This window comes from Cervus canadensis, chromosome 2 (genome assembly GCF_019320065.1).
Source record: "Cervus canadensis isolate Bull #8, Minnesota chromosome 2, ASM1932006v1, whole genome shotgun sequence".
In the NCBI taxonomy this organism is placed as follows: Eukaryota; Metazoa; Chordata; class Mammalia; order Artiodactyla; family Cervidae; genus Cervus; species Cervus canadensis.
The window spans coordinates 73,788,838-73,811,936 of record NC_057387.1 but is presented as its reverse complement, the minus strand read 5'-3'; the positions used below and the strand labels follow the sequence as shown (position 1 = coordinate 73,811,936).

The following is a 23,099-nucleotide window of genomic DNA, read 5'->3' as shown; positions in this document are numbered from 1 at the left end:
GAGGAGCCTGGTGGGTTACAGTCCATGCGGTCGCAAGAGTCAGACACAACTTAACGACTAAACCGCCACCACCAGAGTTGAAAGAATCCTTTGAGGGCAGTTAAGCCAATCTTCTGCTTAATTTTGGATGTCCTCTTTTTTTATATTGGTGATTCCTTCCTCTTTAACCCAGTTTTTTTCTTCACATTGATAGTACATTCATCTCAGAAGAAATGACTTCCATTGCTCAATATTTATATTTTTTTTATCATTTGTACTCATCCTTTTTGTGTGTGTCACTTGGGACAAATGACCTTTGTCTTTCCTTTTCTTACCTGCCTATGATACTTTTATCTGACTTTTTTTTATGACACTGAGGTTAGGACCCCCAAGTGATTTTGACAGTTGAATGTCGAAGATTCTCTATAATATTAGCCCTTATATTGCTTTACGCAGCAGTAGTTTGACATTTCTAGTCATGAAGTTTTACACTTTGAAACCCATACAGATTTGGCTAATGATTTCTCTCCCATAGAGGCTTACACTGCAGGTGGGCACTATTAAAATTTCAGCTTCACTGGCAATTTATCTTTTGAAGAAGATATGACTCTTGAATTTGATTCTTAGCTCTGTAATAATCTGGTAGGTTGTAGAGGCAATGAATGGCAATGAGAGGTGAGTGTTCCCTTTAAGTTTCTTACCTATATGTAATTAACTGAAGACATGTAACACCATGGACCATGTCCACTGGCCTTGACCCTGAGCACACCATAGTTTCCAAATCCTGACTGGGTAGTCAATGTCTGGGTCATCTAGTTTGTGGGGTGTTCAGATCTTTGCTCAACACGGTGAACAGTAACAGGGTCTTTGGAGACAGCAAAACTTGGGCCCAGCTCTCAGCTTTGCCATTACCATCTCTGCAGTTTCTGTAAATCATTTGACCTTTGTCAGCTTCCTTGTCCTCAGCTGCAAAACAGATCTAATCATATGCTCCTTCTGCACTTTGTGAGGATTAAGTGAGAGCATGGATATAGTGTCCAGAGATTACTTGGCACGTGGTAGGTGGTCAATAAACACCAGACCCCCTTCCTTTCTGTTGCCTCTGCTTTTTTCCTTTTTACATATGGACTAGCAGGAAAAAAAGTTCCGAGCTTGATTCCTGGGTCCCTGTAATCCTGAAGGATAGAGAGCACTTTCAGAATGTCTTCTGTACACATTTCTTACCATTAAGTCCTCGCTGCAAGGGTGAATACTACCACTGGTTGGAAGAGAAGGGGAAGAAGTGAATGTTTAGAAATTAAAAGAGATGAAGGTGAGAGAAGCAGGAAAAGGAAGTAACAAAGGAAAAGACTAGAACATGAAAGAGGCACACCCAATGGAGGGCATAAGTTTTACAGAGACATTGTAAGCCTTCCCAGAGCCAAACAACTGCATGATGCAGAGCAAAGATCATAGACCAAACAGAGCTGTGTTCAAAGCCTGGCTTCTCCACCAATTAGTTCTGGAACTTTGATCAAGTTCCTTAACTTCTTTGAACTTCAGTTTTCAAGTGAAGAAAACAACAGCAGCTAAGTTTACTGAGTGCTTAACATGTGTAAGCACTCTTATGTTCCGTTTAAATTCTCACAACAGCCCCATCTGATGTGTAGAATTATGATCCTCGTTTAACAGACGAGGAACCTGGCTTAAGGACATGGTTAGCATTGTTCAGGATCACAGAGCCTGGATATGCCCATGGAGGGCCTGGCTCTGGAGCTCACACTTTAAGCACTGCACCAAAGCTAGTGGATCATGGGGCTGAGGAGGACGTGAGATGTCACTGAATGGGCCCACATGGGGCCTGCCCTTGGTGTGTGCTGGGACATGTGCCCCCTCCCTGTCCTTCTTTCTCTTCTCCTCTTCCTGGCTGCTTGTCTTCTGCCATCCAGGTGGGACTTAGCTTTCTGGGAATTCCCAGCTGGTTAAATGGAACTTCTGCTCCAGAAGGAACCCCAAGATAGCTTCACCGTAATATACTCTGAGAGTCACTGTTACACAAGTTAGGTTGGTGCAATTGAAGCCTGTTTTCAGGGATTGCTTCTATTGATTCCACCCCTGGCTGTAAATCAAAACAAATCTGATAGTGGGAGAAAAAAAACTATTTCACCCACTCATAATACACCTACATACACACACTTAGACATAGGAGTTGATTAATCAGTTTCTTTTCAAAAAATATGTTCAGTTGACTTTCTCAAATTAAATTAGTCCATATTTGACCATTGTTTTATGGATTGGTGGTTATTTCTTCTACTAGTTCAGCCTGTGTTTCAGCATCAAGTAGATGATATTCCCTGGTTTGTTCATTTGCTTATTCATCATTTAACAAAGAGTAACTGGGAGCCTGTTATATTCTAAGCACTGCAGTGGATATGAGGAATACTAAGATGAATGAGACAGACTTCCTTACAAATAGATTATTGTCTAATGGTCATAAAACCAAATAATTATACTCCAACATAAATTCAGGAATGGAGATGAACACAAAGTTCAGCCTTTGTGTTTTGTATTTTACAGGATTGAAAAATGTTTTCCTCATGATTTATGTCTATTTTCCTGTTGAGAATTCTTTATGCATTCCAACAAAAAAGAATTAACCATGTATACTTTCTTTGAGTTATTTTACTAATATATGTTTAAGGGTAAGTTAAGAAGGTAATGTCCCCTTGTCATTTATAAAAGTTTGTTTTTAAGGTTGTTGTTTAGTCACACAGTCATGTCTGACTCTTTGTGACCCCATGGACTACAGCACTTTCTTTTTTCTCACTTCTGTGGTCAAGCATGCTCATTATTTAACAGAAGAAAAAGGAAAATACTGGGATATGAAGAAAATTGAAATTACCCTATAATTCTACTCTCCAAGAATCATTTAATCAATAACCAATTGACTTTTAAAGTTTTTACATTGTGTATTTGTATATATGTATATATATATGAAGCTGTGGATTTTTTCCCCTTCAAAACAGAGCCTACTGGGATGTTAAATGTCTGGTATATGAGACAGCACATTGACTACAATAGACAACAGATTTCTCTTTTCTGGAAGGTAAGTTTGCAGTGTCCACTAAAAATTCAGGAGAACTATATATTTAGTTTTTTTAATTGAGATATAATTGACATATGAAGAGAATTACATATTTGAGTGGTAAGTTTCAAGGCTGAAGAGCTTGTTCTATGGTTGCTTTGATATGAGGCTTCAGAGACTGTGTTGGAACTCATTTTCTCAGCCAGATCTTCATGATGGTTGACTCTATGTCATTTACTTTTCCAACACAAGGGTGAGGACTCTTGACTTCCTGCCTCCACATAATCATATCTTTCCCTCTTCCACTTCCAGTCAGATCAAGGTCTCTTCCCTTCCCGAAGTGTGCCCACCCTCTGACCCCTTTCACCACACCTTCTCTTCTGATTCTGTTCCCTCTCTGCCTCTCCTCCCACCCCACAGATACAGTATGCCCAGCAGTGACCACCTCACTTTTTCATTTTAGGGGAGAGCAAAGCTGTGGATATAGATATTTAGGAATATGTTTTCTATGGTCATTGAAAAGTGAGCGGGTGAAAAGTAAGCTCCTCTACCTCAGGAATACTAATAATAGTAGAAAATATGAGGAATAGGAATAGCAAACAGCCTTTCCTCAAGAATAGTAGTAAAACAGTGGTAAACAGAACAACCTTCCAGGAAACAATGAGGCCTAGTGTTATGACAGAATGTAAAAGTTTCACAAAGTGCTGAAAGCTGGCATTATCATTTCACTTAACCCTTACAAAAACCCTAAGAGATACATATAGTATCCCCACTAATACATGAAAAAAAACTGAGAGTCCAAAAAAGGAGGTTTTTCCCAAAGTCAACCACCTACTAAGTGCAGAGCTGGGGCTGAAACCCCATCCAGAGCTCTTTCTGCTACAGTATGACTCATTTTGCCCCCAAAATATATATACTGTTTGAATTGAGCTACCGATTGGCATGTTTATAAGAAGAGGTTTTATTTCTCAAAACCTACGTCCTTTTTACGACATGTCTTCCAGTTAAGGGTAAATAAACAGTTTTGGAATTATGCAGCTGACAAGCATGAAACCAGAAGTCAGAGTAATAAAGTCCTCTGATGGGGTTAGCATGATAGATTTTGATAATTACAGTCTTCTTCAATTTTAAGAAATGAGCTCTTTCTCCCTCTTTCCCTTTCTCTCTCTCACACATAAAATCTCTGGTATAAAAGGAGACTACTGTAAATAGCTTGGTGAGTCATATCAAGTTCTTCACTTTGAAACTAAAACTGCAGCTTAAAATTTATCTTAAAAAATTGAATTTTTAATAGCAAGATTATTCTTAAAGCAAGGCATTTAGAGCAACCGTAATTTATAAATAGTATAGAAGAACCTAGCTCAATTCCTGGCTGTTGGTTTTCATTTTCACAAGTAAGCAACTGGTTAAAATGCAAATTCTTCATTCCGTAAAGATCCCACCTCCAAAAATGTTTTTTACAGTTATCTGAAAATATGCTGTTCTGGTCCCATTTCATTCCTCTCAACTCTGAGGTTTCTCTTGGTAGAATGAGGGTAATGATCAAAGTACCTGCAGAATTCAAGGTGGGGGCTGGAAGCACAAGTAAATGAGAAGGTGCAAACCCAGAAAAATCACTGGGGCTGCCAAGGAAAAATTAGATGGTACTGCAACATGATTTTTATCATAACAGTGAAAGCAACATACCCAGTGCTAGACCTGTGTTTCTTTCTGTCACAAAGAGCATTTAGAACAGGCGTAAGCAGGGCACCCTGAAACCAGCCTCAGAGCAAAGTCAAAATAACGATTTGTTAGCCAACGGGTAGATGGACATGGGTTTGGGTAGACTCTGGGAGTTGGTGATGGACAGGGAGGCCTGGCATGCTGCGATTCATGGGGTCGCAAAGAGTCGGACACAACTAAGCGACTGAACTGAACTGAACTGAACTGAATGTTTAGCAAACTTCCATATGCAGATTCCTCTCTGCACTCATCTTAATCTTGTCCTTGTTTCTTACAAAGCGTTAGGTTCTAAAATGAAGTCTTGAAATTCAAAAGGGCTTTAAAACTGTTCTAGTCTACCCTATCTCTCATGAACATTGCTTCTAGTCCAGCCAGGACAGATAGATGTCTCTGCTGGGACCTTCAGGGACAGGAAGAACTGCTCTGGAGAGAGCCCACCTTGATGGCATCTCTTGTCTGTAAGTTAGAAAAGGTTTTCTTTGGTGGAGCCAAAATTGTGGGCCCAAGAAGGATCTTTTGGACCGGAACAGATTTGAATAAGAAACCAAAAATGTAAAAACTAGAAGTTTCTACAACCTTGTGCTAGATGGTGATCATGACAGGGCACCTTCAAAACCTTCAGTGATTGTCCAGCCTGAAAAAGGAGAGTTGGAGCCAGCCCTCTCTTTTCCAGGGTTGTTACAGGACTTAGTCCCTAGTCCTTCCCAGGTGGCGCTAGTGGTAAAGAACCCTCCTGCCAATGCAGGAGACATAAGAGATTTGGGTTCTGATCCCTGGGTTGGGAAGATTCCCCTGAAGAAGGAAATGGCAACCCATTCCAGTTTTCCTGCCTGGAGAGTTCCATGGACAGAGGAGCCCAGTAGGCTACAGCCCATAGGGTCACACAGAGTCAGACACAACTGAAGTGGCTTAGCACATGCACACACAGGACTTAGTCCTTTTCTGTTGAATCCTGGATTTCTTCAACGGCCCTACACAGGAAGTGGCAATTAAACCCTGACCAGAGTTACTGAGATGAGTGGTTCTGCTCTGGGCCCCAGAATCACGAATCCCAGACCTCTAGAGCCAGAGGGCATTTAAGCAGCATGCAGGTCCAGCAATCATTTTACAAACATGGAAACTGCAGTCTAGGGAGGGAAAGCGATTTCCCACAAGGATTTCTGTAATGTGGTGCCTGCTGCTGGGAGCCCTTCCTGGGTGGAATACTGCCCTTCTGTTTGGAACCACCCCCCTCCTATTCATCCGACTGGGGATTCCTCTTGCCGCCCTCAGGCAGGACTGGGAGCTGACAGGGCAGTGCTGTGACATGAGGAACTCATCAAAACCTCAGAGCAGCCTGCAGCCAGATCAGGTGCTTTGTGGTGGGGCCCAGTCAGACCTCACTGGGGAAGGGAAGTGAAGACATGCGTGTGATGGGTGATTTTTCTTTTCTAACTTTGATCAATACTGGGAAACCCAGTGAAAGGGACACCCCGCCACTGCAGAGGGGAATTCAGGGCTTCAGCACCAAAGGAAGCCCCAAGTAAAACCCCATCAGCCTGTGAACACAGAGAGAGCACGTTTCTCTTGCGGCTGGGGAAACGAGAGCTGACCTTTCATTTCTCTAGTATGTTTACACTAGAGGAGAACAACTTGATGCTGAATGGGTACAGCCCAGGTGTATGCAGAGGGTGGGGGCGGGGGGTGGTGGGTGGAGGGAGGGGAGACGGGTCCATGGTGAGGATGTGTGAGTGTCTGGAGTGGTGTGTATGCATGTGTGTTGTGTGTGTATGAGTGCACATGTGTATGAATGCATGTGAATTTTGTATTCGTGGGAGGGATCTGATTGTGTGGGTGTGTAGATATGAGTACGTGTGTGATTGTGCAGGCATGTATGCTGTGCTTGTATGTGAGTGTCTTAGTCATATCTAATAAAATGCCATAGTTTGGGGGCTTGTAAATAGCAGAGATCAATTTCTCACGGTTCTGGACGCTGGAAGTCTGAGATCTGGCTGCCAGCATGGTTAGGTAAGGGCTAAACCACTCTTCTGGGTCGCAGACTTCTCTTGTGTCCTCACATGGTGACGTGGTGGAAGGGGCTAGACAGCTGTCCGGGGTCTTAGAGAGTGCTGATCCCATCCATGGGTGTTCCACCCTTATGACCTAATCAACTCACAGAGGCCCCACCTCTTGACACCGTCAGATTAGGTGTGAAATTCCAATGTGTGAATCACCATTGCAGTGAGTGAGTGTAAAGGCATGAGTGTGTGGAAGATGGGTGTGTGGGGTGTATGTGGGTGTGAGTGTGGGTGAATATGTGTGGGTCTGTGAGTGTGAGGGGTGGGTGTGAATGTGAGCATCTACATGTGTGTCTATTTAGGAATGTGAGAGTGAGTGTGTTGAGGGTAGAGGAGACCGCTGTTGTTCTGGTTCCTATGTAGTTCCTCATTTTCCCACACCTTGGTTTCTCCTAAAAGCTACATCTCCTCAAAAGTATTCTGTACTGGTTTTTTGCCATAGTTTTTTTTTTTTTTTTTAATTTTTGGTCACACCACACGGCTTGTGAGATCTTAGCTCCTCGACCAGAGATTGAACCTGCAGTAAAAGCACAGAGTCCTAACCACTGGACCACCAAGGAAGTCCCCATAGTTGCTTTTAAGAGAAAAAGTACTTTATATGTTGAAGCCAAAAAGTTGAGCCTAATCTATGAATAAAGCAAAAACACCTGGGAATTGTCAAAACAGTAAATGCGGTGGTAGAAAATGTTGCTCTGTCACCAACAGCCCCGGTGTTGGATGAGAGCCCTTCTCAAGGGGTCACCAATTCTTTCCCTCACATTCTCTCTAAATCCCCTTCTGCACAAACTTTCACATCATTTCCTTTGCTTTGACCAGTTATTTCCATCTGTGATTCCAGTACACTTTTCCTTCAGTTAATTCAGCTTCCATCCTTAAAGAAGAAGATCACTTTGAATATATATATATATATATGGATGATATATGAAAAGATATGACAGTGGGTTAAAGCCACATTACCCTTTCCAGTTTCTTCTGTCAATTTCTTCAGAGTCCTCTCACTGTCTGAAGCATGGCTAATCATAAACTTTCTGAAGTTTAGGTTTAGACCATGGGTCTGGAAGAGAAGTGTCTGTGTGCAAATGGAGCTGAATTCCCTTCTTCATTTGCTCACTCCCTCATTTGTTCATCCAAGCAAACAGGTACATTAAAGCCCCTCTTTAGGCCTAGAGCCCATGTTGTATGCAAGGACATGGACGTGAACAAGCCAGGTGCAGGCTCCATGTCTTTGAGCTCACAGTCCAGCAGAGGAGGACAGAAATGCATAGGGGATGGTGAGGGTCTTCAGGTGTTAAGAAGGAGTTCAAGGTTCAGCTGAGGGGACTATGTCCAGGGAGGGGAGGGGTGAGGAGTCAGAGAGGACCTTTCAGAAGGTAATGCTGGCGGTTTTAGCATCTCCCATTCTCTGTGCAGCTGACTAACTTTGTGAACCATAGACCAAAGTGAAGCTCAGGCAATGAGTCACTGCAGTTAAAGAGACAGAGAGTCAGGAAGATGCAAGGGATGGGAGGGTCTACACATGGAAAGATAGGCCTACAGTCAGAATCCATGTGAGGTCTGCTTGTTAGTTTCTTAATTGGTTGAAAGGATTTGGAGGTGTGGGTAAAATGAGTCAGTAGTCTAGTTACTGAGGATTAAATAGGGTGAAGTTTTTGTTTGTTTAAACTGAGTTTTAAGGATAAAATCTTTTGGAATATTTAAAAGCTTTAGAAAATATCATGTATAAACTTCCCCTCAAATTGTTTATATTGATTCTGTCCAGGTGTTATTATAGTTTTCTGACTTAAAAAAATAAAAGAAGGTAATACTGGAGCTCCCAGAAGAACAAATTAGTCAGGACAAGGGTGGGAGAACATTTGCCAGGAAGACCTCAGGGGGACATGGCTTTGGCACGTAAAGAATCACATTAGTGAAGTGCTATCCCATAGAGATATTGGGTTGGCCAAAAAGTTCATTCAGCATAAGAGGCCACAAAAGCCTGAACAAACTTTTTGGCCAGCCCAGTATCAAACAAGCCACAGAGGCAAGCCATATATGTAATTTCAAACTTTCTCATAGCACATTTTAGGACATTAAAAAAAAATGGGTGGAATTAACTTTAATAATACATATTACTTAACACAGGTTTATTGGGAATGTTATCATTTCAACATGTAATCGATTTAAAAATTACTAATGAGCTATCTTGGGGCTTCTCTGTTGGCTCAGTGGTAAAGAATACACCTGCCAATGCAGGAGATTCTGGCTTAGATCCCCGGGTTGGGAAGATCCCTGGGAGAAGGACATGGCAACTCACTCCAGTATTCTTGCCTGGAGAATCTCAGGGACAGAGGAGCCTGGCGGGCTACAGTCCATAGGGTCGCACAGAGTCAGACACGACGGAAGCGACTGAGCATGCCCGCATGCACGTGTCTATTAAGTGCCCGTATGGCGCAGAAGCCAAGAGCTCACCCTCCAGATGGCACCCCATCCTGGGTCAGGATAGCCCCCTTTCAAAGGCTACAGGGCCCCTCCTGTAGTGAGCAAGGTTCCTAAGCCTTGACAAGCAGGACAGGAGAGATGGGGAAATGCTTGTTTCCGAAAGAAAGTGGGCAGGGGAGGGGGTGCGGGGTGGGGGGATGGATTGAGCGCTTTGTACTCACTTGTTAAAAGAAGTAATTCATTTGATGAGTGAGTGATGAGTGATAGTTGCTCAGTCATGCCTGACTCTTTGCAACCCCATGGACTATAGCCTGCCAGGCTCCTCTGTTCATGGAATTCTCCAGGCAAGATTACTGGAGTGGGTTACCATTTCCTTCTCCAGGGGATCCTCCTGACCCAGGGATCCTGCATTGCAGGAGAGTCTTTACCATCTGAGCCACCAGGGAAGCCTACTATTAAGAGACATTTGTAAGTATAAAGACAGGTCAACTTAAAAAGTATCAGCAGGTACATGCTCAAACCATAGAAGACAAGGAGAAAGAGAAAAGAGCTCGCCCCAGACTAGTTAACTGAAGCACAGCTTCAGAAAGACAGTTGAGACCAGAAGCAGCTTGTTCAGTACATTCACTTGGTTTCTTTCTCCGTCTTTGTCTTTGGTGAATGAAGAGTGTTCCAGCCTGTATCACACTGCACTGAAGCCGTGAATTCTTTGGCCTCCTCCCATGAAAGGGATTCAATAAAAGTAGAAAGTATTATTTGTAACCTGGTTTATATTGATGCAGGACAAAGGTCTATTGTAAATCCCCAGGGAAGATCGGCTGCCAGGAGCCTCATATAATTATAGGAGGTATGCAACCTCAGAATCAATATTTAAATACAAAAGCAGCAGATGGGAAGATTAGTTTTGTTGCGGTATTCAACTCTCTCTCTTTCCCTTTCCCAGCCCGGTCCCAACACAGGCTGGCACAGAATTGCTGCAGATACTTTCAGACAGAACAGGTTGCTTTCCCTTGCTTGCTGCCTTGCAGGGAATTTGGGTTGGATAGCAGAATGTGGTCAGTGACAAAGATAAGAGTAAGTAGCAGAGAATTAACAGAAGATAGAAAACACAGATGCAAGGGGAGTTAAAGCTTGCTCTTAAAAAGTCTTCATTATTTTGCTGTTTTCCAGCTGTAAAACAAGATAGAAATCATTATGCCAGGGTAACTGCCAGAAGGTAAATCAGTTCAGAGTAATGGAACACCCAGGGGGATGTCTAAGTGCCAGCATGAGAGCAGTTTAAGACTTCATCCTCCAGGTAGAGCGGCTGTGCTACCCGGGTTCAAGTTCCAGCTTTACCGCTTGCCGGCTGTGTGTCCTTGAGCATGGTGCTCAACCTCTCTGTGCCTTATGAGCACAATGTAGATAATAATAGCATATATGAAGTGAGATGGATATGAAAACTAAAGAGAGAATTGTGAAAAGTGTTTGCAAGGTCATTGTTAGGAGGCAAACACTGTGCATGACACTGCGGATGCAAAAATGAACTGACAGTCTAATGGGGAAAATAGATCCACAGATAGAAATTTCCAGTACAGTGATTTTTAAAACTTCCAGGTGAAGACTGTCTTTACTTTGAACTAGGGCTGCTGAAGGCAGTCGTAAATTGAAAAGTCGAGGTATCCAGGCTTAAACCCACAAATGGTGTATAGACTTTGTAATCAACTGTATGATAATTGGTGAGACTTCCACAGAGAGCTGTGGTGTAAGCCAGGTTCAGAATAATAGAGGATTCATAGAAGAGCCATAAGGGTAAAGTGCCAATCGTGATGATTTTTGTATTAGAGTGAGTAAAGAGTACCCACCAAGTGTCTTCACATCTGTCATGCACCAAACACTCTTTTGAAACAGTCTGCTTCCCTTAGGTCATTGAATCCTCCAATACGCCTGTGCTGCACAGAGAATTATCCTCATTTTACATGTGAGGAAACTGAGGCTCAGAGAGTTGAAATAGCTTGCCCAAGGTCACACAGCTGCTAAGTGGTGGAACAGAAAAGTCAAAGATCTGTCCTAAGAACAAGAACCAAGTCAGCAGTGTTCCAGAACCCAAAAGGAAAAATAAAATCTTCACAAATAAAGCTGTGATTAGTAAGTGTTCAAACTCCCCAGCTTTCCAAGGGGTCCTGATTACAGGCTCTCTTCTCTGATATAGGCTAAACTCTAACCATTTTTAAAAAGTTATTTTTTGCCTCAGGAGAAATTCAGAAGTAAAATATTACTTTATTGTCAGTACAGTAGTTTTTTTTTTAAAGTCCTAAGAGGAAATGCTTTACCAATTCACAGAAACACCTTTCCGATAATACACTTCAAAACAGAAACGGGGCAGTGCATTCTGAAATGCATCAGACTTTGTGCTTTCTTGGATTGCATTCACCAAGTTATTTTTGATTCTGAAAGCCTTTTCAGGCAGCAGAATTATTATAATGGTTTATAAAGGAGATGTTCACTCCTTGCTTCTTGGACAAACCAGTCAGAAAGGCTAAGTTCACTGAGTTTAGGTCATTTTCCACAGGACAGAGCAGAAAGAAAACTGAAGGGAGAGAAGCAGTGGACAACTTTTTCTTTTAGTGTATTCTTACCAGTAGAAGAAGGTAATATCACTGGCTGAAATCTGCTCTTAGCACTGTCCAAGAAGGGACAAGAAGTACCCTGTCTTTGTGATGTTCACAGGGACCCCAGGCTCAATAGGAGTATCACCTTCATCTCTCACATCCACCAGGGGGCGCACTAAAATCTCACATTACTGTGGGGACGAGTTCATTTCTTAACCTCTTGAGCTTTAGCACCCTCATCAGAATGGGGAGTTATAAGGAATAAATGTGACACTCGTTGTAGAGCTCCTGACTCATGGTATGGCCCAATAGATGATAGATTCCCCCTTCTCACCCACCCAAATAAACACTAGAGGTAAAAGTAAGTTTACCTGAAAAGACCCAGCTGGCTTTCTCAGGCCAAGGTTCTTCTTATTTCAGAACTTGTCCCCTTCTGACTCAGAGCCTGTCGGCTCTGGAGAAAGAATTCTGGATCTCCACCCTCCCCAAATTACCAACCTCATGCCCACTATTGATGCTCCACATCAGAGCATACCACAGCCGCACAATTACAGAGGCTGCTTTGCAACTCTGGGCCAGAAGGGTGGCTGAGGACCCAACCATGCAATATGGCGCCTGTACTCACCAACTGTCTCAGGCGTGCCAATAGAAGGAGTAGCGAGTCAGAGTGGAGGGGTCATGAGTTCGGAGGTCAGGAGCCCTTGATTCCACTCTCAGCTCCTCCATCTGTCTCTTGAGTGGCCTTAAGCAAATCATCTCGTGTCCCTGGGACTTAGTTTCCTCCGTTGATAAAATGAAACACTGAATTAATTGTTCATCTGGAGAATCCCCTCCAGTTCTGTTCTTCTGGTATTATTCTATTCCAGCTATTATTATAACTGGAATAATTACTCCAGCATTTAATCCTCTTGTTATTCCATTCCTTCAGAGCCAGGTGTAATCCACGGGTTATGGATTATGTACATGATTTGCAAAGTTGATGTTACCTAATTTTTTTAACTAACCTAATCACACTGTTTTCAGGTGCTTCAGGAGACTGACTGCCCTGCCGGCTAAATACTTGTTTCCCCGCTGGCTCACTGAACTCATGGAATCTTTTATTCTATGGACCCTGCTAGACAAGTTAGGTCCATTTTCCAGTTTAGTTAAGGAGATTAGTTAACTGACTGATGTTAACCTTTATCCCCAAACTTGAGTTTGACATTTTATACAAGCATAAGTCAAGGGATGCCATGTTCATTTGTCTAACTTGTTGGCCCCATCTTCACATTCTCACTGGTATTTGCAGCTCGAAAATATAGGATATGAAGAGAAAATGCAAGATAGGTCTAGGCGCTTCGCTGCCCTCCTTCACTCATCTTTCCAACCCACACCTCTGTTTACCAGATCACTGGGATCAGATAGATTTCCACAGCAGTCACTGTGTAGGTTTGTTGGACCCAGGAGGACTTGAATTGGATTGCATGAGATTGCCAGGGTGTCTGTGAAGGACATTAAGAGAGCCATAATAGGGGCTGTTTCTCCATTTGCCTCCTGGGTCCCTGGCAAGCTTGGGAGCTTTGTGAGCACCAACTCTTGGGAAGTACATTTGGGTGGGGGTGCATGCGCTAGGGGTGACCGTGCTCCCTCTGGAGCTACCGAAGAGACAGGCAGGGAAGGATGGAGCGAGAGAGCTGAGGAGATGGTCTTCCCTACCCAGCTTTTGCTTTAATTTATCTTGTTTTCTTCTTCTGTGGCAAAGGGCATGTTTATTAATAACAGTTCAGAACATCACAATCTTCTCACTTGTTTTAATCCACACAAGATCAGCTGTGGTGGACACTTGCCCCAAAAAAACTTTGTTGGCTCTTGCCAGGACACAAGATGTCTTCTAGGGAAAGGCTGAACATGCACTCCAAAATGCCCCCAGCCACGTGGCATTCACCCATTGCCTTGACCATGTTTTATGATCTAGTCTTGGCCCTTGTGGATCCAGAAAGGCACCTAGAACATGACCTGCATCATTCACACTCCCAGAGCCTGAAATATAAAAAAGCTAGATGTTCATGCATTAATTTATAGTGAGAATTGCAGCTGTTGGGCCAACCAGAAGGCCTGAGTCAGCAGATAGGAGCATCCTCTCACAGCATGGTAATTATTTCAGAAGCCAAATTATAATAAGAAGGCCAGTTTTTTCACTTAAAGTGGAAGAAACAAATTCTAAATGAACCAGATATTCATGTTAACCCAGCCTCTCCTGACAGATAAAAGACATAGGATACCAGATTATTAAAAGATGGCTTAGGAGCAGGAAACCAGAGAAAGGGGCATTTGCCAACCCTAAGGTGTGTCTTTCAGCGTCTTGAGGCCACCACACACCCCATGGAAGGAAGAGCCTTGCCAAGAAAACTGTGATGCTTTAGTCTGGTGAGCAATGCCTTTCTCTCCCTACACTGGGCATGGACAGGCACTGCCAACACAGGCTTGGGCAACTCTCCATTTCCAGTGCTTCTGTTTCTCATGGTCCTTGTCCTAACAGGATTACAATACAAAGAATTAGTTTTCTGCTTACTTTCTGGGATTGTTCCCAAACAATTCTTTAAGAATTAACTTTTAAAAAATGTTAACTGATTTTTTTTCTTTAAGTGGTGGGGCTTGGTGGAGCATAAAACTGTGTGGTGGAAGAAATGAAAAGATGTAAATAAAAAGGTCACTCTAGTGTAGCTGCCTGCTGCAGGCAGTCATGAGGTCCTAGCATAGAGCACCCAGTGACCTTGTCTGAGAGTACACAGTAAGTAAATGTGTTTTGTTGCAGAATCTGAGTCTATTGGAAGCAAGAGGAAAAATCCTCCACTATCAAGTGACCTTACAGGAGGTGGCAGGAGGGGAAATCACACTACAGAACATCACAGAACACACCTCCTGGACCTGGGTCATTCCCAGAACTGGGAACTGGGCTGTGGCTGTGTCTGCAGCTAACTCAAAAGGCAGTTCCCTGCCCACTCGTATTAACATAACGGATCTGTGTGGGACAGGTAAGTACCAAATTTTCTTTAATATTGCTTGTAGGAAATTATCTTCCTAATCTTCTATCTCATTCAGACCCAGTTCAGGGCCTGGAATGAGTAGCAAAGAAGTTTAGACTTTGAAATTAACAGGTTTCAGAGGCTGTCTGAAATTTCATTTTAGCCAGCGAGTATCCAAATGAATTAACACCTCTAAGCTTCAATTTCCCCCTCTCTAAACTAGGGATTATATTACCTGAATTGCAGGTCATTGTGAGTTTAAATACAGAGACTAATAAATACATAAAAGGTGTTTGGGGTTTCCCTGGTCGCTCAGCTGGTAAAGAACCCCCTGCCAATGCAAGAGGCACAGGTTCAATCCCTGGATCAGGGAGATCCCCTGGAGTAGGAAATGGAAACCCAAGTATTCTTTCTTGGGACATCCCATGAACAGAGGAGACTGGTGGACTGGAGTCCATGGGGTCACAAAAAGTTGAGCATGACTGAGAGCATGCACACACATATAAACAATAAATATTAGTTAAGTAAATATTCATTACATTTAATTGAACACTAATATCTGGCTAATTTTTCCACGAGCAAGAGTAATATATGTTGTCAAGTTCTAGAAAAAGCATACCTATAGTCAAAACATGTTTTAAAACCAATAGTATTAAAATGAAATTCTGGCTGTAAGGAACTATAGTACAATATTGCTATATGATGGCTCTTTATTATTCAAATTTAGATATGATTCCAATTATCTACACTAAAAACCTCCCAACTAGCTAGACATATTTTATAGTCACATCCTCTGAAAACTAACTTGTCAGGATTAAAGCTGATAATTAGTGAAGAAAACAGATACTAAAACTATTTTCAAGATCTGTATTATAAAAGTACTTTAGTCAAGATTGTTGGCCTAACTTTTTTTTAAAAAATGCCTGATAGAATAAAACTTTATAATTAGATTCTTCCTTAAAATTCAGTGTAACAGTTTATCTACACGGGGGTCTGAAAGTGAAAGCCACTCAGTCGTGTCCAACTCTTTGCAGTCCATGGAATTCTCCAGGCCAGAATACTGGAGTGGGTAGCTGTTCCCTTCTCCAGGGAATCTTCCCAACCTAGGGATCGAACCCAGTTCTCTCACATTGCAGACAGATCCTTTACCAGCTGAGCCACCAGGGAAGCCCAAGTATACTAGAGTGGGTCACCTATCTCTTCTCCAGCAGATCTTCCTGACCCAGGAATTGAACTGGGGTCTCCTGCATTGCAGGCAGATTCTTTACCAGCTGAGCCACCAGGGAAGCCTAGCAATTATTATTGTGAAGAAGCTTCTACCAAGAATTATCATCTTATATATACTATTGTTGGATCTTGGTTATAAGTCTTTTCAGTCATATATCTATAAATGTAGAGATAATATAGTAGATAAAAATACAAATAAATATTGATATAACCTCGGGTCAGCATATGAGTTAGGAATTGCTTTTAGGAGTAAGAGTTGCTCTTTCTAGAGGCTTGACTATAGTGACTTACTTATTCTCTTATAGAAGAGAAGTTTGGAGGTAGACGGCCCAGGGATGGTGTGATAGCTATACACATGAGGACCCCAGCCTCCTTTCTTCTGTACCCACTGCCACATAGTCCAGGATGACTGCTGGAGTCCAGCTGTCTCCTTCTAGGCAGCAGAAAAGAAGGGAGAAGCCTCACCTCTCACTCTTGTGGAGTTTTGCCCCACGTCACACAACAACACTTACAGTATTGACCCTACCTGGTCACCTGGTCACACCCAACTACAAAAGAGACTCAGAAACACATTGTTCTCTTGCTAGAGAAGATGAGGAGAGGTATTTGGTAGGTAACTGGTAATCTCTGCCTCATGTGGGGAAAGCATCTAAGAAGAAACCTGAAGGAAAAGATAGATTACCTATGGGAAAAGAGCTTAAACTTTACGCATAGTAAAGTAAGAATTTTTTAAAAAAACCAAAACACTGTAAATAAGGCTTTAAAATGCAAAGAGCAATTTAGGAAAAGTATATGATAGATTTTTTGCAAATACATGTAACTTTTCAAATAAATAGGAGATAATGGGATATGAACAGGAAACTCAAAAATAAATATAAAATAAAAAGAATAGGGACTTCCCTCATGGTCTAGTGGCTAAGCCGCCACTCTTCCAATGCAAGGGGCCAGGGTTTGACCCCTGGTCAGGGAACTTGATCCCACATGCTGCAGCTAAACGACCCTGCATGCTACAACTAAAAGATCCTGCATGCTGCAGCGAAGACCTGGGCAGTCAAATAAATAAATAAATAAACAAACATTTTTTAAAAAATAAATAAAAGGAACAATAAAGATATAAAAATATGTTCAGCCTAACTAGCAATCAATGAGATGTAAGTTTTCAAAGAAAAACCTTAGCAATCAAATCAAAATGAAAAAGAGTAAGTAGCATCAGCATAACCTATACTGGTGAGAGTGTCGGGAAAAGCCACTTTTGTGTGAATTGGTACAACTTTCTTTACTGTTGAGCCACTGGAGAAGCTCATGAATTGGTACAACTTTCTGAAGAGAAATTTGGCAGTTTGTAACATAAAAAACTTCAAATATGAATATATCTTTTGACCAGGAAACTGTACCATTAAAATGCATCTTCAGCAAATAATAAGGCATGAGCTTAAAAAAAATGTAAACTTTTTTTTTGAAATGGTTTTGAAATAATGAAACACTACAAACAACCTAAAATTTTATAATAGAGGATGGATTGGTTATATATATCATGACCCTCACCTACCTTAATCCCACTCCAGCACAAAAGTGATATTGTAGCTGTGTTTTTAGTGGTGTGGAAAGATGCACATGATGAGTGAAAAAGTAGGCTTTCAAAAGTATACATGGTATACTGTAATATATGTATATTTAAAAAATGTATTTACACAAATAGACATTTTAGCACAGTAAAATCTTCTAGACTCAATAGAAGAATGTACATGGAAATATTAACAGAAGTCATATCTACATTGTGGTATCACAGGTGATTTTTATACTCAAATTTGCTTCTTCATTGAGTAAGTACTGTATATGTAATTTTTAAAAGGGATCCTGTAGGGGAAAATTGAGATCTTACCACTGTTTAGTATCCTGCTCTAGTTAAAAAGTAGTATGTCAAAATACCTTATTTCTTTAAACCTCACTGCAGATGGGTCTTGAGGATATAAGCGTCTTGAATTTTCTGGGCCCATTCCAGTTTCTTTACTTAGGTTTGAAAACAGCTTTTCAACATGACACATTCGTTATCTTAGAGTCGGCCTCTGCATTACTGATTCAACAAAAATTTATTGAGATTACTATATAAGGTATCTAGAGTTCAGCAATAGGTAAAAAGTACAGTTAGATTTTGTCCAGTGGCAGGGGCGATCATATAAAAAAAGTAAACTGCAGTACAGGATATATGTGAGACGAGAGATGTACACAGGGCACTCTGGGAACAGAGAGAAGCTGAAGCATGGGCATGGAGGGGAGGCTTCGTGTGAACCGAGAATGGAGAGACAGGTTGGTGTCAGCCAGGCAAAGGAGTGCAGGGATGCAGGCGAGGTTTGTTTTAAAGTAAGATCTGAGCAGGCATAGAAGTTGAAAAGAAGAACCAGGGTGGGAAAGAGTTGATGAGAAAGGGGAAAGGGGATAATTAAGGGAATGAAGTTCCTGAGGAGCTGAAAGATGATGGATCCAGAGGCCAAAAAGACAAAAGAGGCACAATTCCCCCTCTCAGAATGGAGGAGTGTCAATAAGGATGAGGCTCAAAATAGAGAAATGTGGAGGGGTGGTAAAGTAAGACATTGAAACAGTTCTCTAGACCTGGGCTGTAGCTAAAAGGGTCCTGGTCCTAGAAATCTTAAGACCCCATTGCCTTTCTTAAGGCCACACCTGAGCCATCCAATAGAAGTAGTCAAGCATCCTAGGGAGACCTGGAGGTCAGATTTACAAATCTCCCATCGGGGAGCTCTCGTGTCTCATAAATTCTGCATGATCTGTAGTAATAGTGTACCATGTACTTTTGCTGCTTCTCTTTCAGTGTAGTTCACACAACTCACTGAAATAACTTTCTTCCCAGGAAGAGAAAAATAGTGCCCCAAGAGGCAGAATTATATTGATTTTGAGGAAAACAGGGACAACTTTGTTGTAAAAGGCATATGCCACAGCATTGAATATCAAGAAGTATGAGAATGATTTTGTTGGTTTATGATGAAAACTAATGGGTTTGGGTGGACTCTGGGAGTTAGTGATGGACAGGGAGGCCTGGTGTGCTGAGGTTCATGGGATCGCAAAGAGTTGGACACGACTGAGCGACTGAACTGAACTGAACTGAATGTGTGCTAAACAGACTGGTCAACAAATAAAACACATTTAATATTTCAGACCTGTCCCTGTGCTTAGGAATTTTGGAAATTATGGCCAGAGTCAGAAGCTAGCATAACCATAGAGGCCTACACAGATGTCAGAGACTGAGACCCCAGGAAGTGAAGTAACTTAGCCAAGATCATACATCCAATTAGTGGCAAAGCTGGACTGAAAAACCAGGCCACCTGTCAGGTGGGCACTTTTTCCAAATACCTTATGAACTTCATAACTCTGTTCAGATGTTCTTAATGAAAATAGAGAGGGAATTTGAATGATGAAGGCTGAAGAATAATTTTGAAAGGTGTCACAGAAATGAGTTGTTAGCCAAGTTCTAAAAGAGAGGGCATGCCCTGGCAAACACAGTGGGGAGAAAATTCAGGCTGGTTCCTGGCAAGTGTGGTGACTCAGAGACTGGGCAATGCCAAGTTGATTTAGTTAGCTAATTGCAATGAGAGCAGTGGTTAGAAGAGCTCATTGACTGTGTTCACCCATCATCTGGCAAAGAGCCTTTCAAACCCTACGTGCTCAATACATATTTACTGAATGAATACGTTTTATTCTCCAAAACAAAAATAAATTTGTGGCATAGCCAGAAAATAAGATACCAAGGCAAATGAAGACAAAGAACCAGGGCTGGGGAATTCCAGTTCCTGGCAAGGTAGCTAACACAGAAGTACCAAACCCACCCAAAGATGCCACAGGAGAGACAAGGACAGAATGACTGAGTACCTGTGAATGGGAAATAGTGAGGAATGGAGAGGACTGAGGTAGCACTGGCTTGTTGCACTCCTTTTTCTTCCCCTTGTTGCCTTGGTATTTTTACTATGGTATTTTACTTGGTATTTTTACCCAGCTATTTTTACTATGGGGCAGGAAAGTCTGGTGGGCAGGGCAGAATAACTACGAGGAAGCCCTGGAACCTAACGAAGAGTGCCTGAGATATTCTCCTGCCCCCCACCCCATGGCCTGGCAGTTATAGAAGGGAATGACAGCCCCACTCCCCAACGAAGAGCAGTGTCAGCCACAGAGGCGTGGGCAGGTTCTGGAGCTGCCAGGCTCACCTCCCAAGAGCCAGGTGACAAGCAGAGCTCAAGGTGTATCACTATAGGCTCTCTGGCTCTCCACTCTGAAAAGCTCCTTCTCCTCACCTAAGCTTACCTGGAGGAGCACAAGCTCTGAATAAGGTTTCATTACTACCCCCCCCCCCATAGAAAAGCGAAGGTCAAGGCTGCTGATCAATCCAAGAAAATAAAACGTGACCCCAAAGGAGAAAATTAGGAGAAATCTGAGGGGCACAGTTCTGGGAAGGAAAGGCACCAAGTGGGACTACTTGTATGGTAGGACGCATAATCAGCATAACAGAAAGAGCAAGAGTTTAGAATAAGCGCTTCCCTGGTGGTCCAGTGGATAAGAATCCTCCTGCCAATGCAGGGGACATGGGTTCAATCCCTGGTCCAGGAAGATTCCATATGCTGTGGAGCAACTAAAGCCCATGCGCCACAACCACTGAGCTCATGTGCTGTAATTACTAAAGCCCTGAAGTAAGGCTGTAAGCCGTGTGCCTAGAGACCCTGCTTTGCAACAGGAGAGAAGCCCTTCACTGCTACTGAGAGCAGCCCCCTGCTCACTGCTACTAGAGAAAGCGTGCTCACTGTAACAAACACCCAGTGCAACTAGAAATAATTGAATAAATCAGAGTTTAGAGTAAGCATAGTAAGTATTCTTAGAAAGATAGAGAGGATACTGGGAACACAAATCAGAAACAGGTGGTTGTGGAATAGCCCCAAATAGAGATTCAATATGAAAAGTTCAGTTGTTGAAATAAAGAACTCACCCAATGGGTTGGATAGCAGAAAGGACTTATCTGAAGAGTGAATGAGTGAGGGGAAGATTTAATTGAAGATTAAAAGTCATCAAAAAGGAAAAAGAGTTTGAAAAATGAGAAGACTTAAGACGTTGAAAGAATAAGTAATGATAATTGCCTAAAAGGAGCCCCAGTAAGAGAAAACATGAATGAAAGGGGAAAATATTTGAAAATATTTATCAAGAATCTTACAGAATGTACTACTCTGGTGCAGGATGTCAATAATGGGGGAAGTGATGCGTGTATGGGGTCAAGGGTGTGTGGAAAATGTCTGTACCTCTCACTCAATTTTGCTTTGAACTTAAAACTGCTTTAAAAAATAAAGTCTATTTTAAGAAGAAATAAGAAAAGATAATGAGTGCAGAATGATCAAGCAGGGTTGCCCTCAAGAATACAAAGATGGATCAATATCAGAAAAGTCTATCAATGTAATTCACTACTTTAGTACTGAAGGAGAAAAGAGGGATATGTTCTTAACAGATATAGAAATGTATTTAATAAAACAAAATTTTTAGTAAATAAATAGTATGTATTTTATAAAAATAAAACCTATTTGAAAGCTATTAAAAAAGGAAAACTTTTTAGCTTTTTAAAGACTTTCTACCAAAAACATGCAGCAAGCATCATCTTAATAAAGATATGTAGGAACATTCTTTTTAAAATTAGCAACAAGATTAAAAAAAAAAATGAAATGAGATTTAGTTCAAAGATTGGAAAGAAGAGATTTTTAAGTGTACAGCTAACAAGATTATTACATGGAAAATTTAACAAAGGCCATAGACAAATTATGAGAATTAATTAGAGACTTTAGCAGGTCAGCTAGAATAAGAATAACACACACAAATTCATAGTGGAAAAGAAGTAGAAAATAAGATGCCATTTAAATAGCAAACTAATAGTATAATGTGTCTAGGAATTAACCATAAAAAGCACATTAAAACTTTAAGGAGGAATTTTTGAAACTCCATTAAAAGATATCAAAAGAGACCCAAACAGCTTCAAAGAAACATCATATTTATAAATGGGACAACTTAACATTGTAACAATATGAGTTCTCCCTGAACTGAGCTGCAAATTTAATATAATCCCAATAAAAATACCAGCTGAAATTTTTGAGGACTCTCATAAACTGATTATAAGAGCTATATGGAAGAATAAAGTTTCATGAATACCCAAGATCACTTTGAAAAAAAAAAGAAGAGCAAAATGAGGAGGGACTTTAACTACCAAATAGTCAGGTGTCACAGAGCCTTGTAATGTGACCAGTGTGTTCTGGTGAAGAAACTGATCCACACACAAACCCATGAATATGTGGAGCTTAGTGTGTGGCAGGGGTGGTACCACATTTGGAAAAATTGACCTGTTTTGTGGAAAAAATAAAAAGGCTTATTTCCTTTAAAACACACACACACATACACACACACACATACCCTTTAGCTAGATTTGGATTAAAAACCTAAATGTGAAAGGTATTAAATAAAACCAAAAGCAAATGGGAGGAAATGTAGTCGAGTGTCTTTGTGACCCCAGAATGGAAGGATTTTATAAACAAGACTCAAAATACACAAACTGTGGTGAATTTATCCACATCAAAGTAAGTGTTTATGTTAAACAAACACATCATAAAATTAACAGGACTTGAAAGACTTCAGTGAGATATTTTTAGTGTTGAAAACGAACAAGTGATTAATATCTAGAATACAAAAGTTATTTCTGCAAATCAGGAAGCAGACAGGAAATACAACAGAAAAAAAAATGAGTGAGGTATGAGAAGGGGAAAGTCAGACAGCTAGTAATATGTGAAGCGCTCAGCCTCGTAAGAAATCAGAAAATGACAATAAAACCACAATTTAATACCGCCTTACATGTGCCAGCTTGGGAAAATGAGAAAGAAAATACCAAGTGTTGGTGGGGAAATGAGAACTCTCATGCTTTTCTTGTTGGAGGGTCAACTGATTTACTGTTTTAGAGATCGGTCTGACCATATTTAGGGAAATGGGTGAATTTAGTGTATAATTG

General features: G+C 41.4%; 1 protein-coding gene across 1 annotated transcript in view; it reads left to right on the top strand.

Moving 5' to 3' along the window:
• Nucleotides 1-23,099, top strand: part of IL12RB2 (interleukin 12 receptor subunit beta 2) — a 79,710-nt gene that overhangs the window by 28,853 nt on the left and 27,758 nt on the right. The window contains exons 8-9 of the mRNA XM_043461016.1: nucleotides 2,985-3,064; nucleotides 14,626-14,845. Of these exons, the coding sequence (XP_043316951.1) occupies nucleotides 2,985-3,064; nucleotides 14,626-14,845 (300 nt within the window). The remainder of the gene's footprint in view (nucleotides 1-2,984; nucleotides 3,065-14,625; nucleotides 14,846-23,099) is intronic.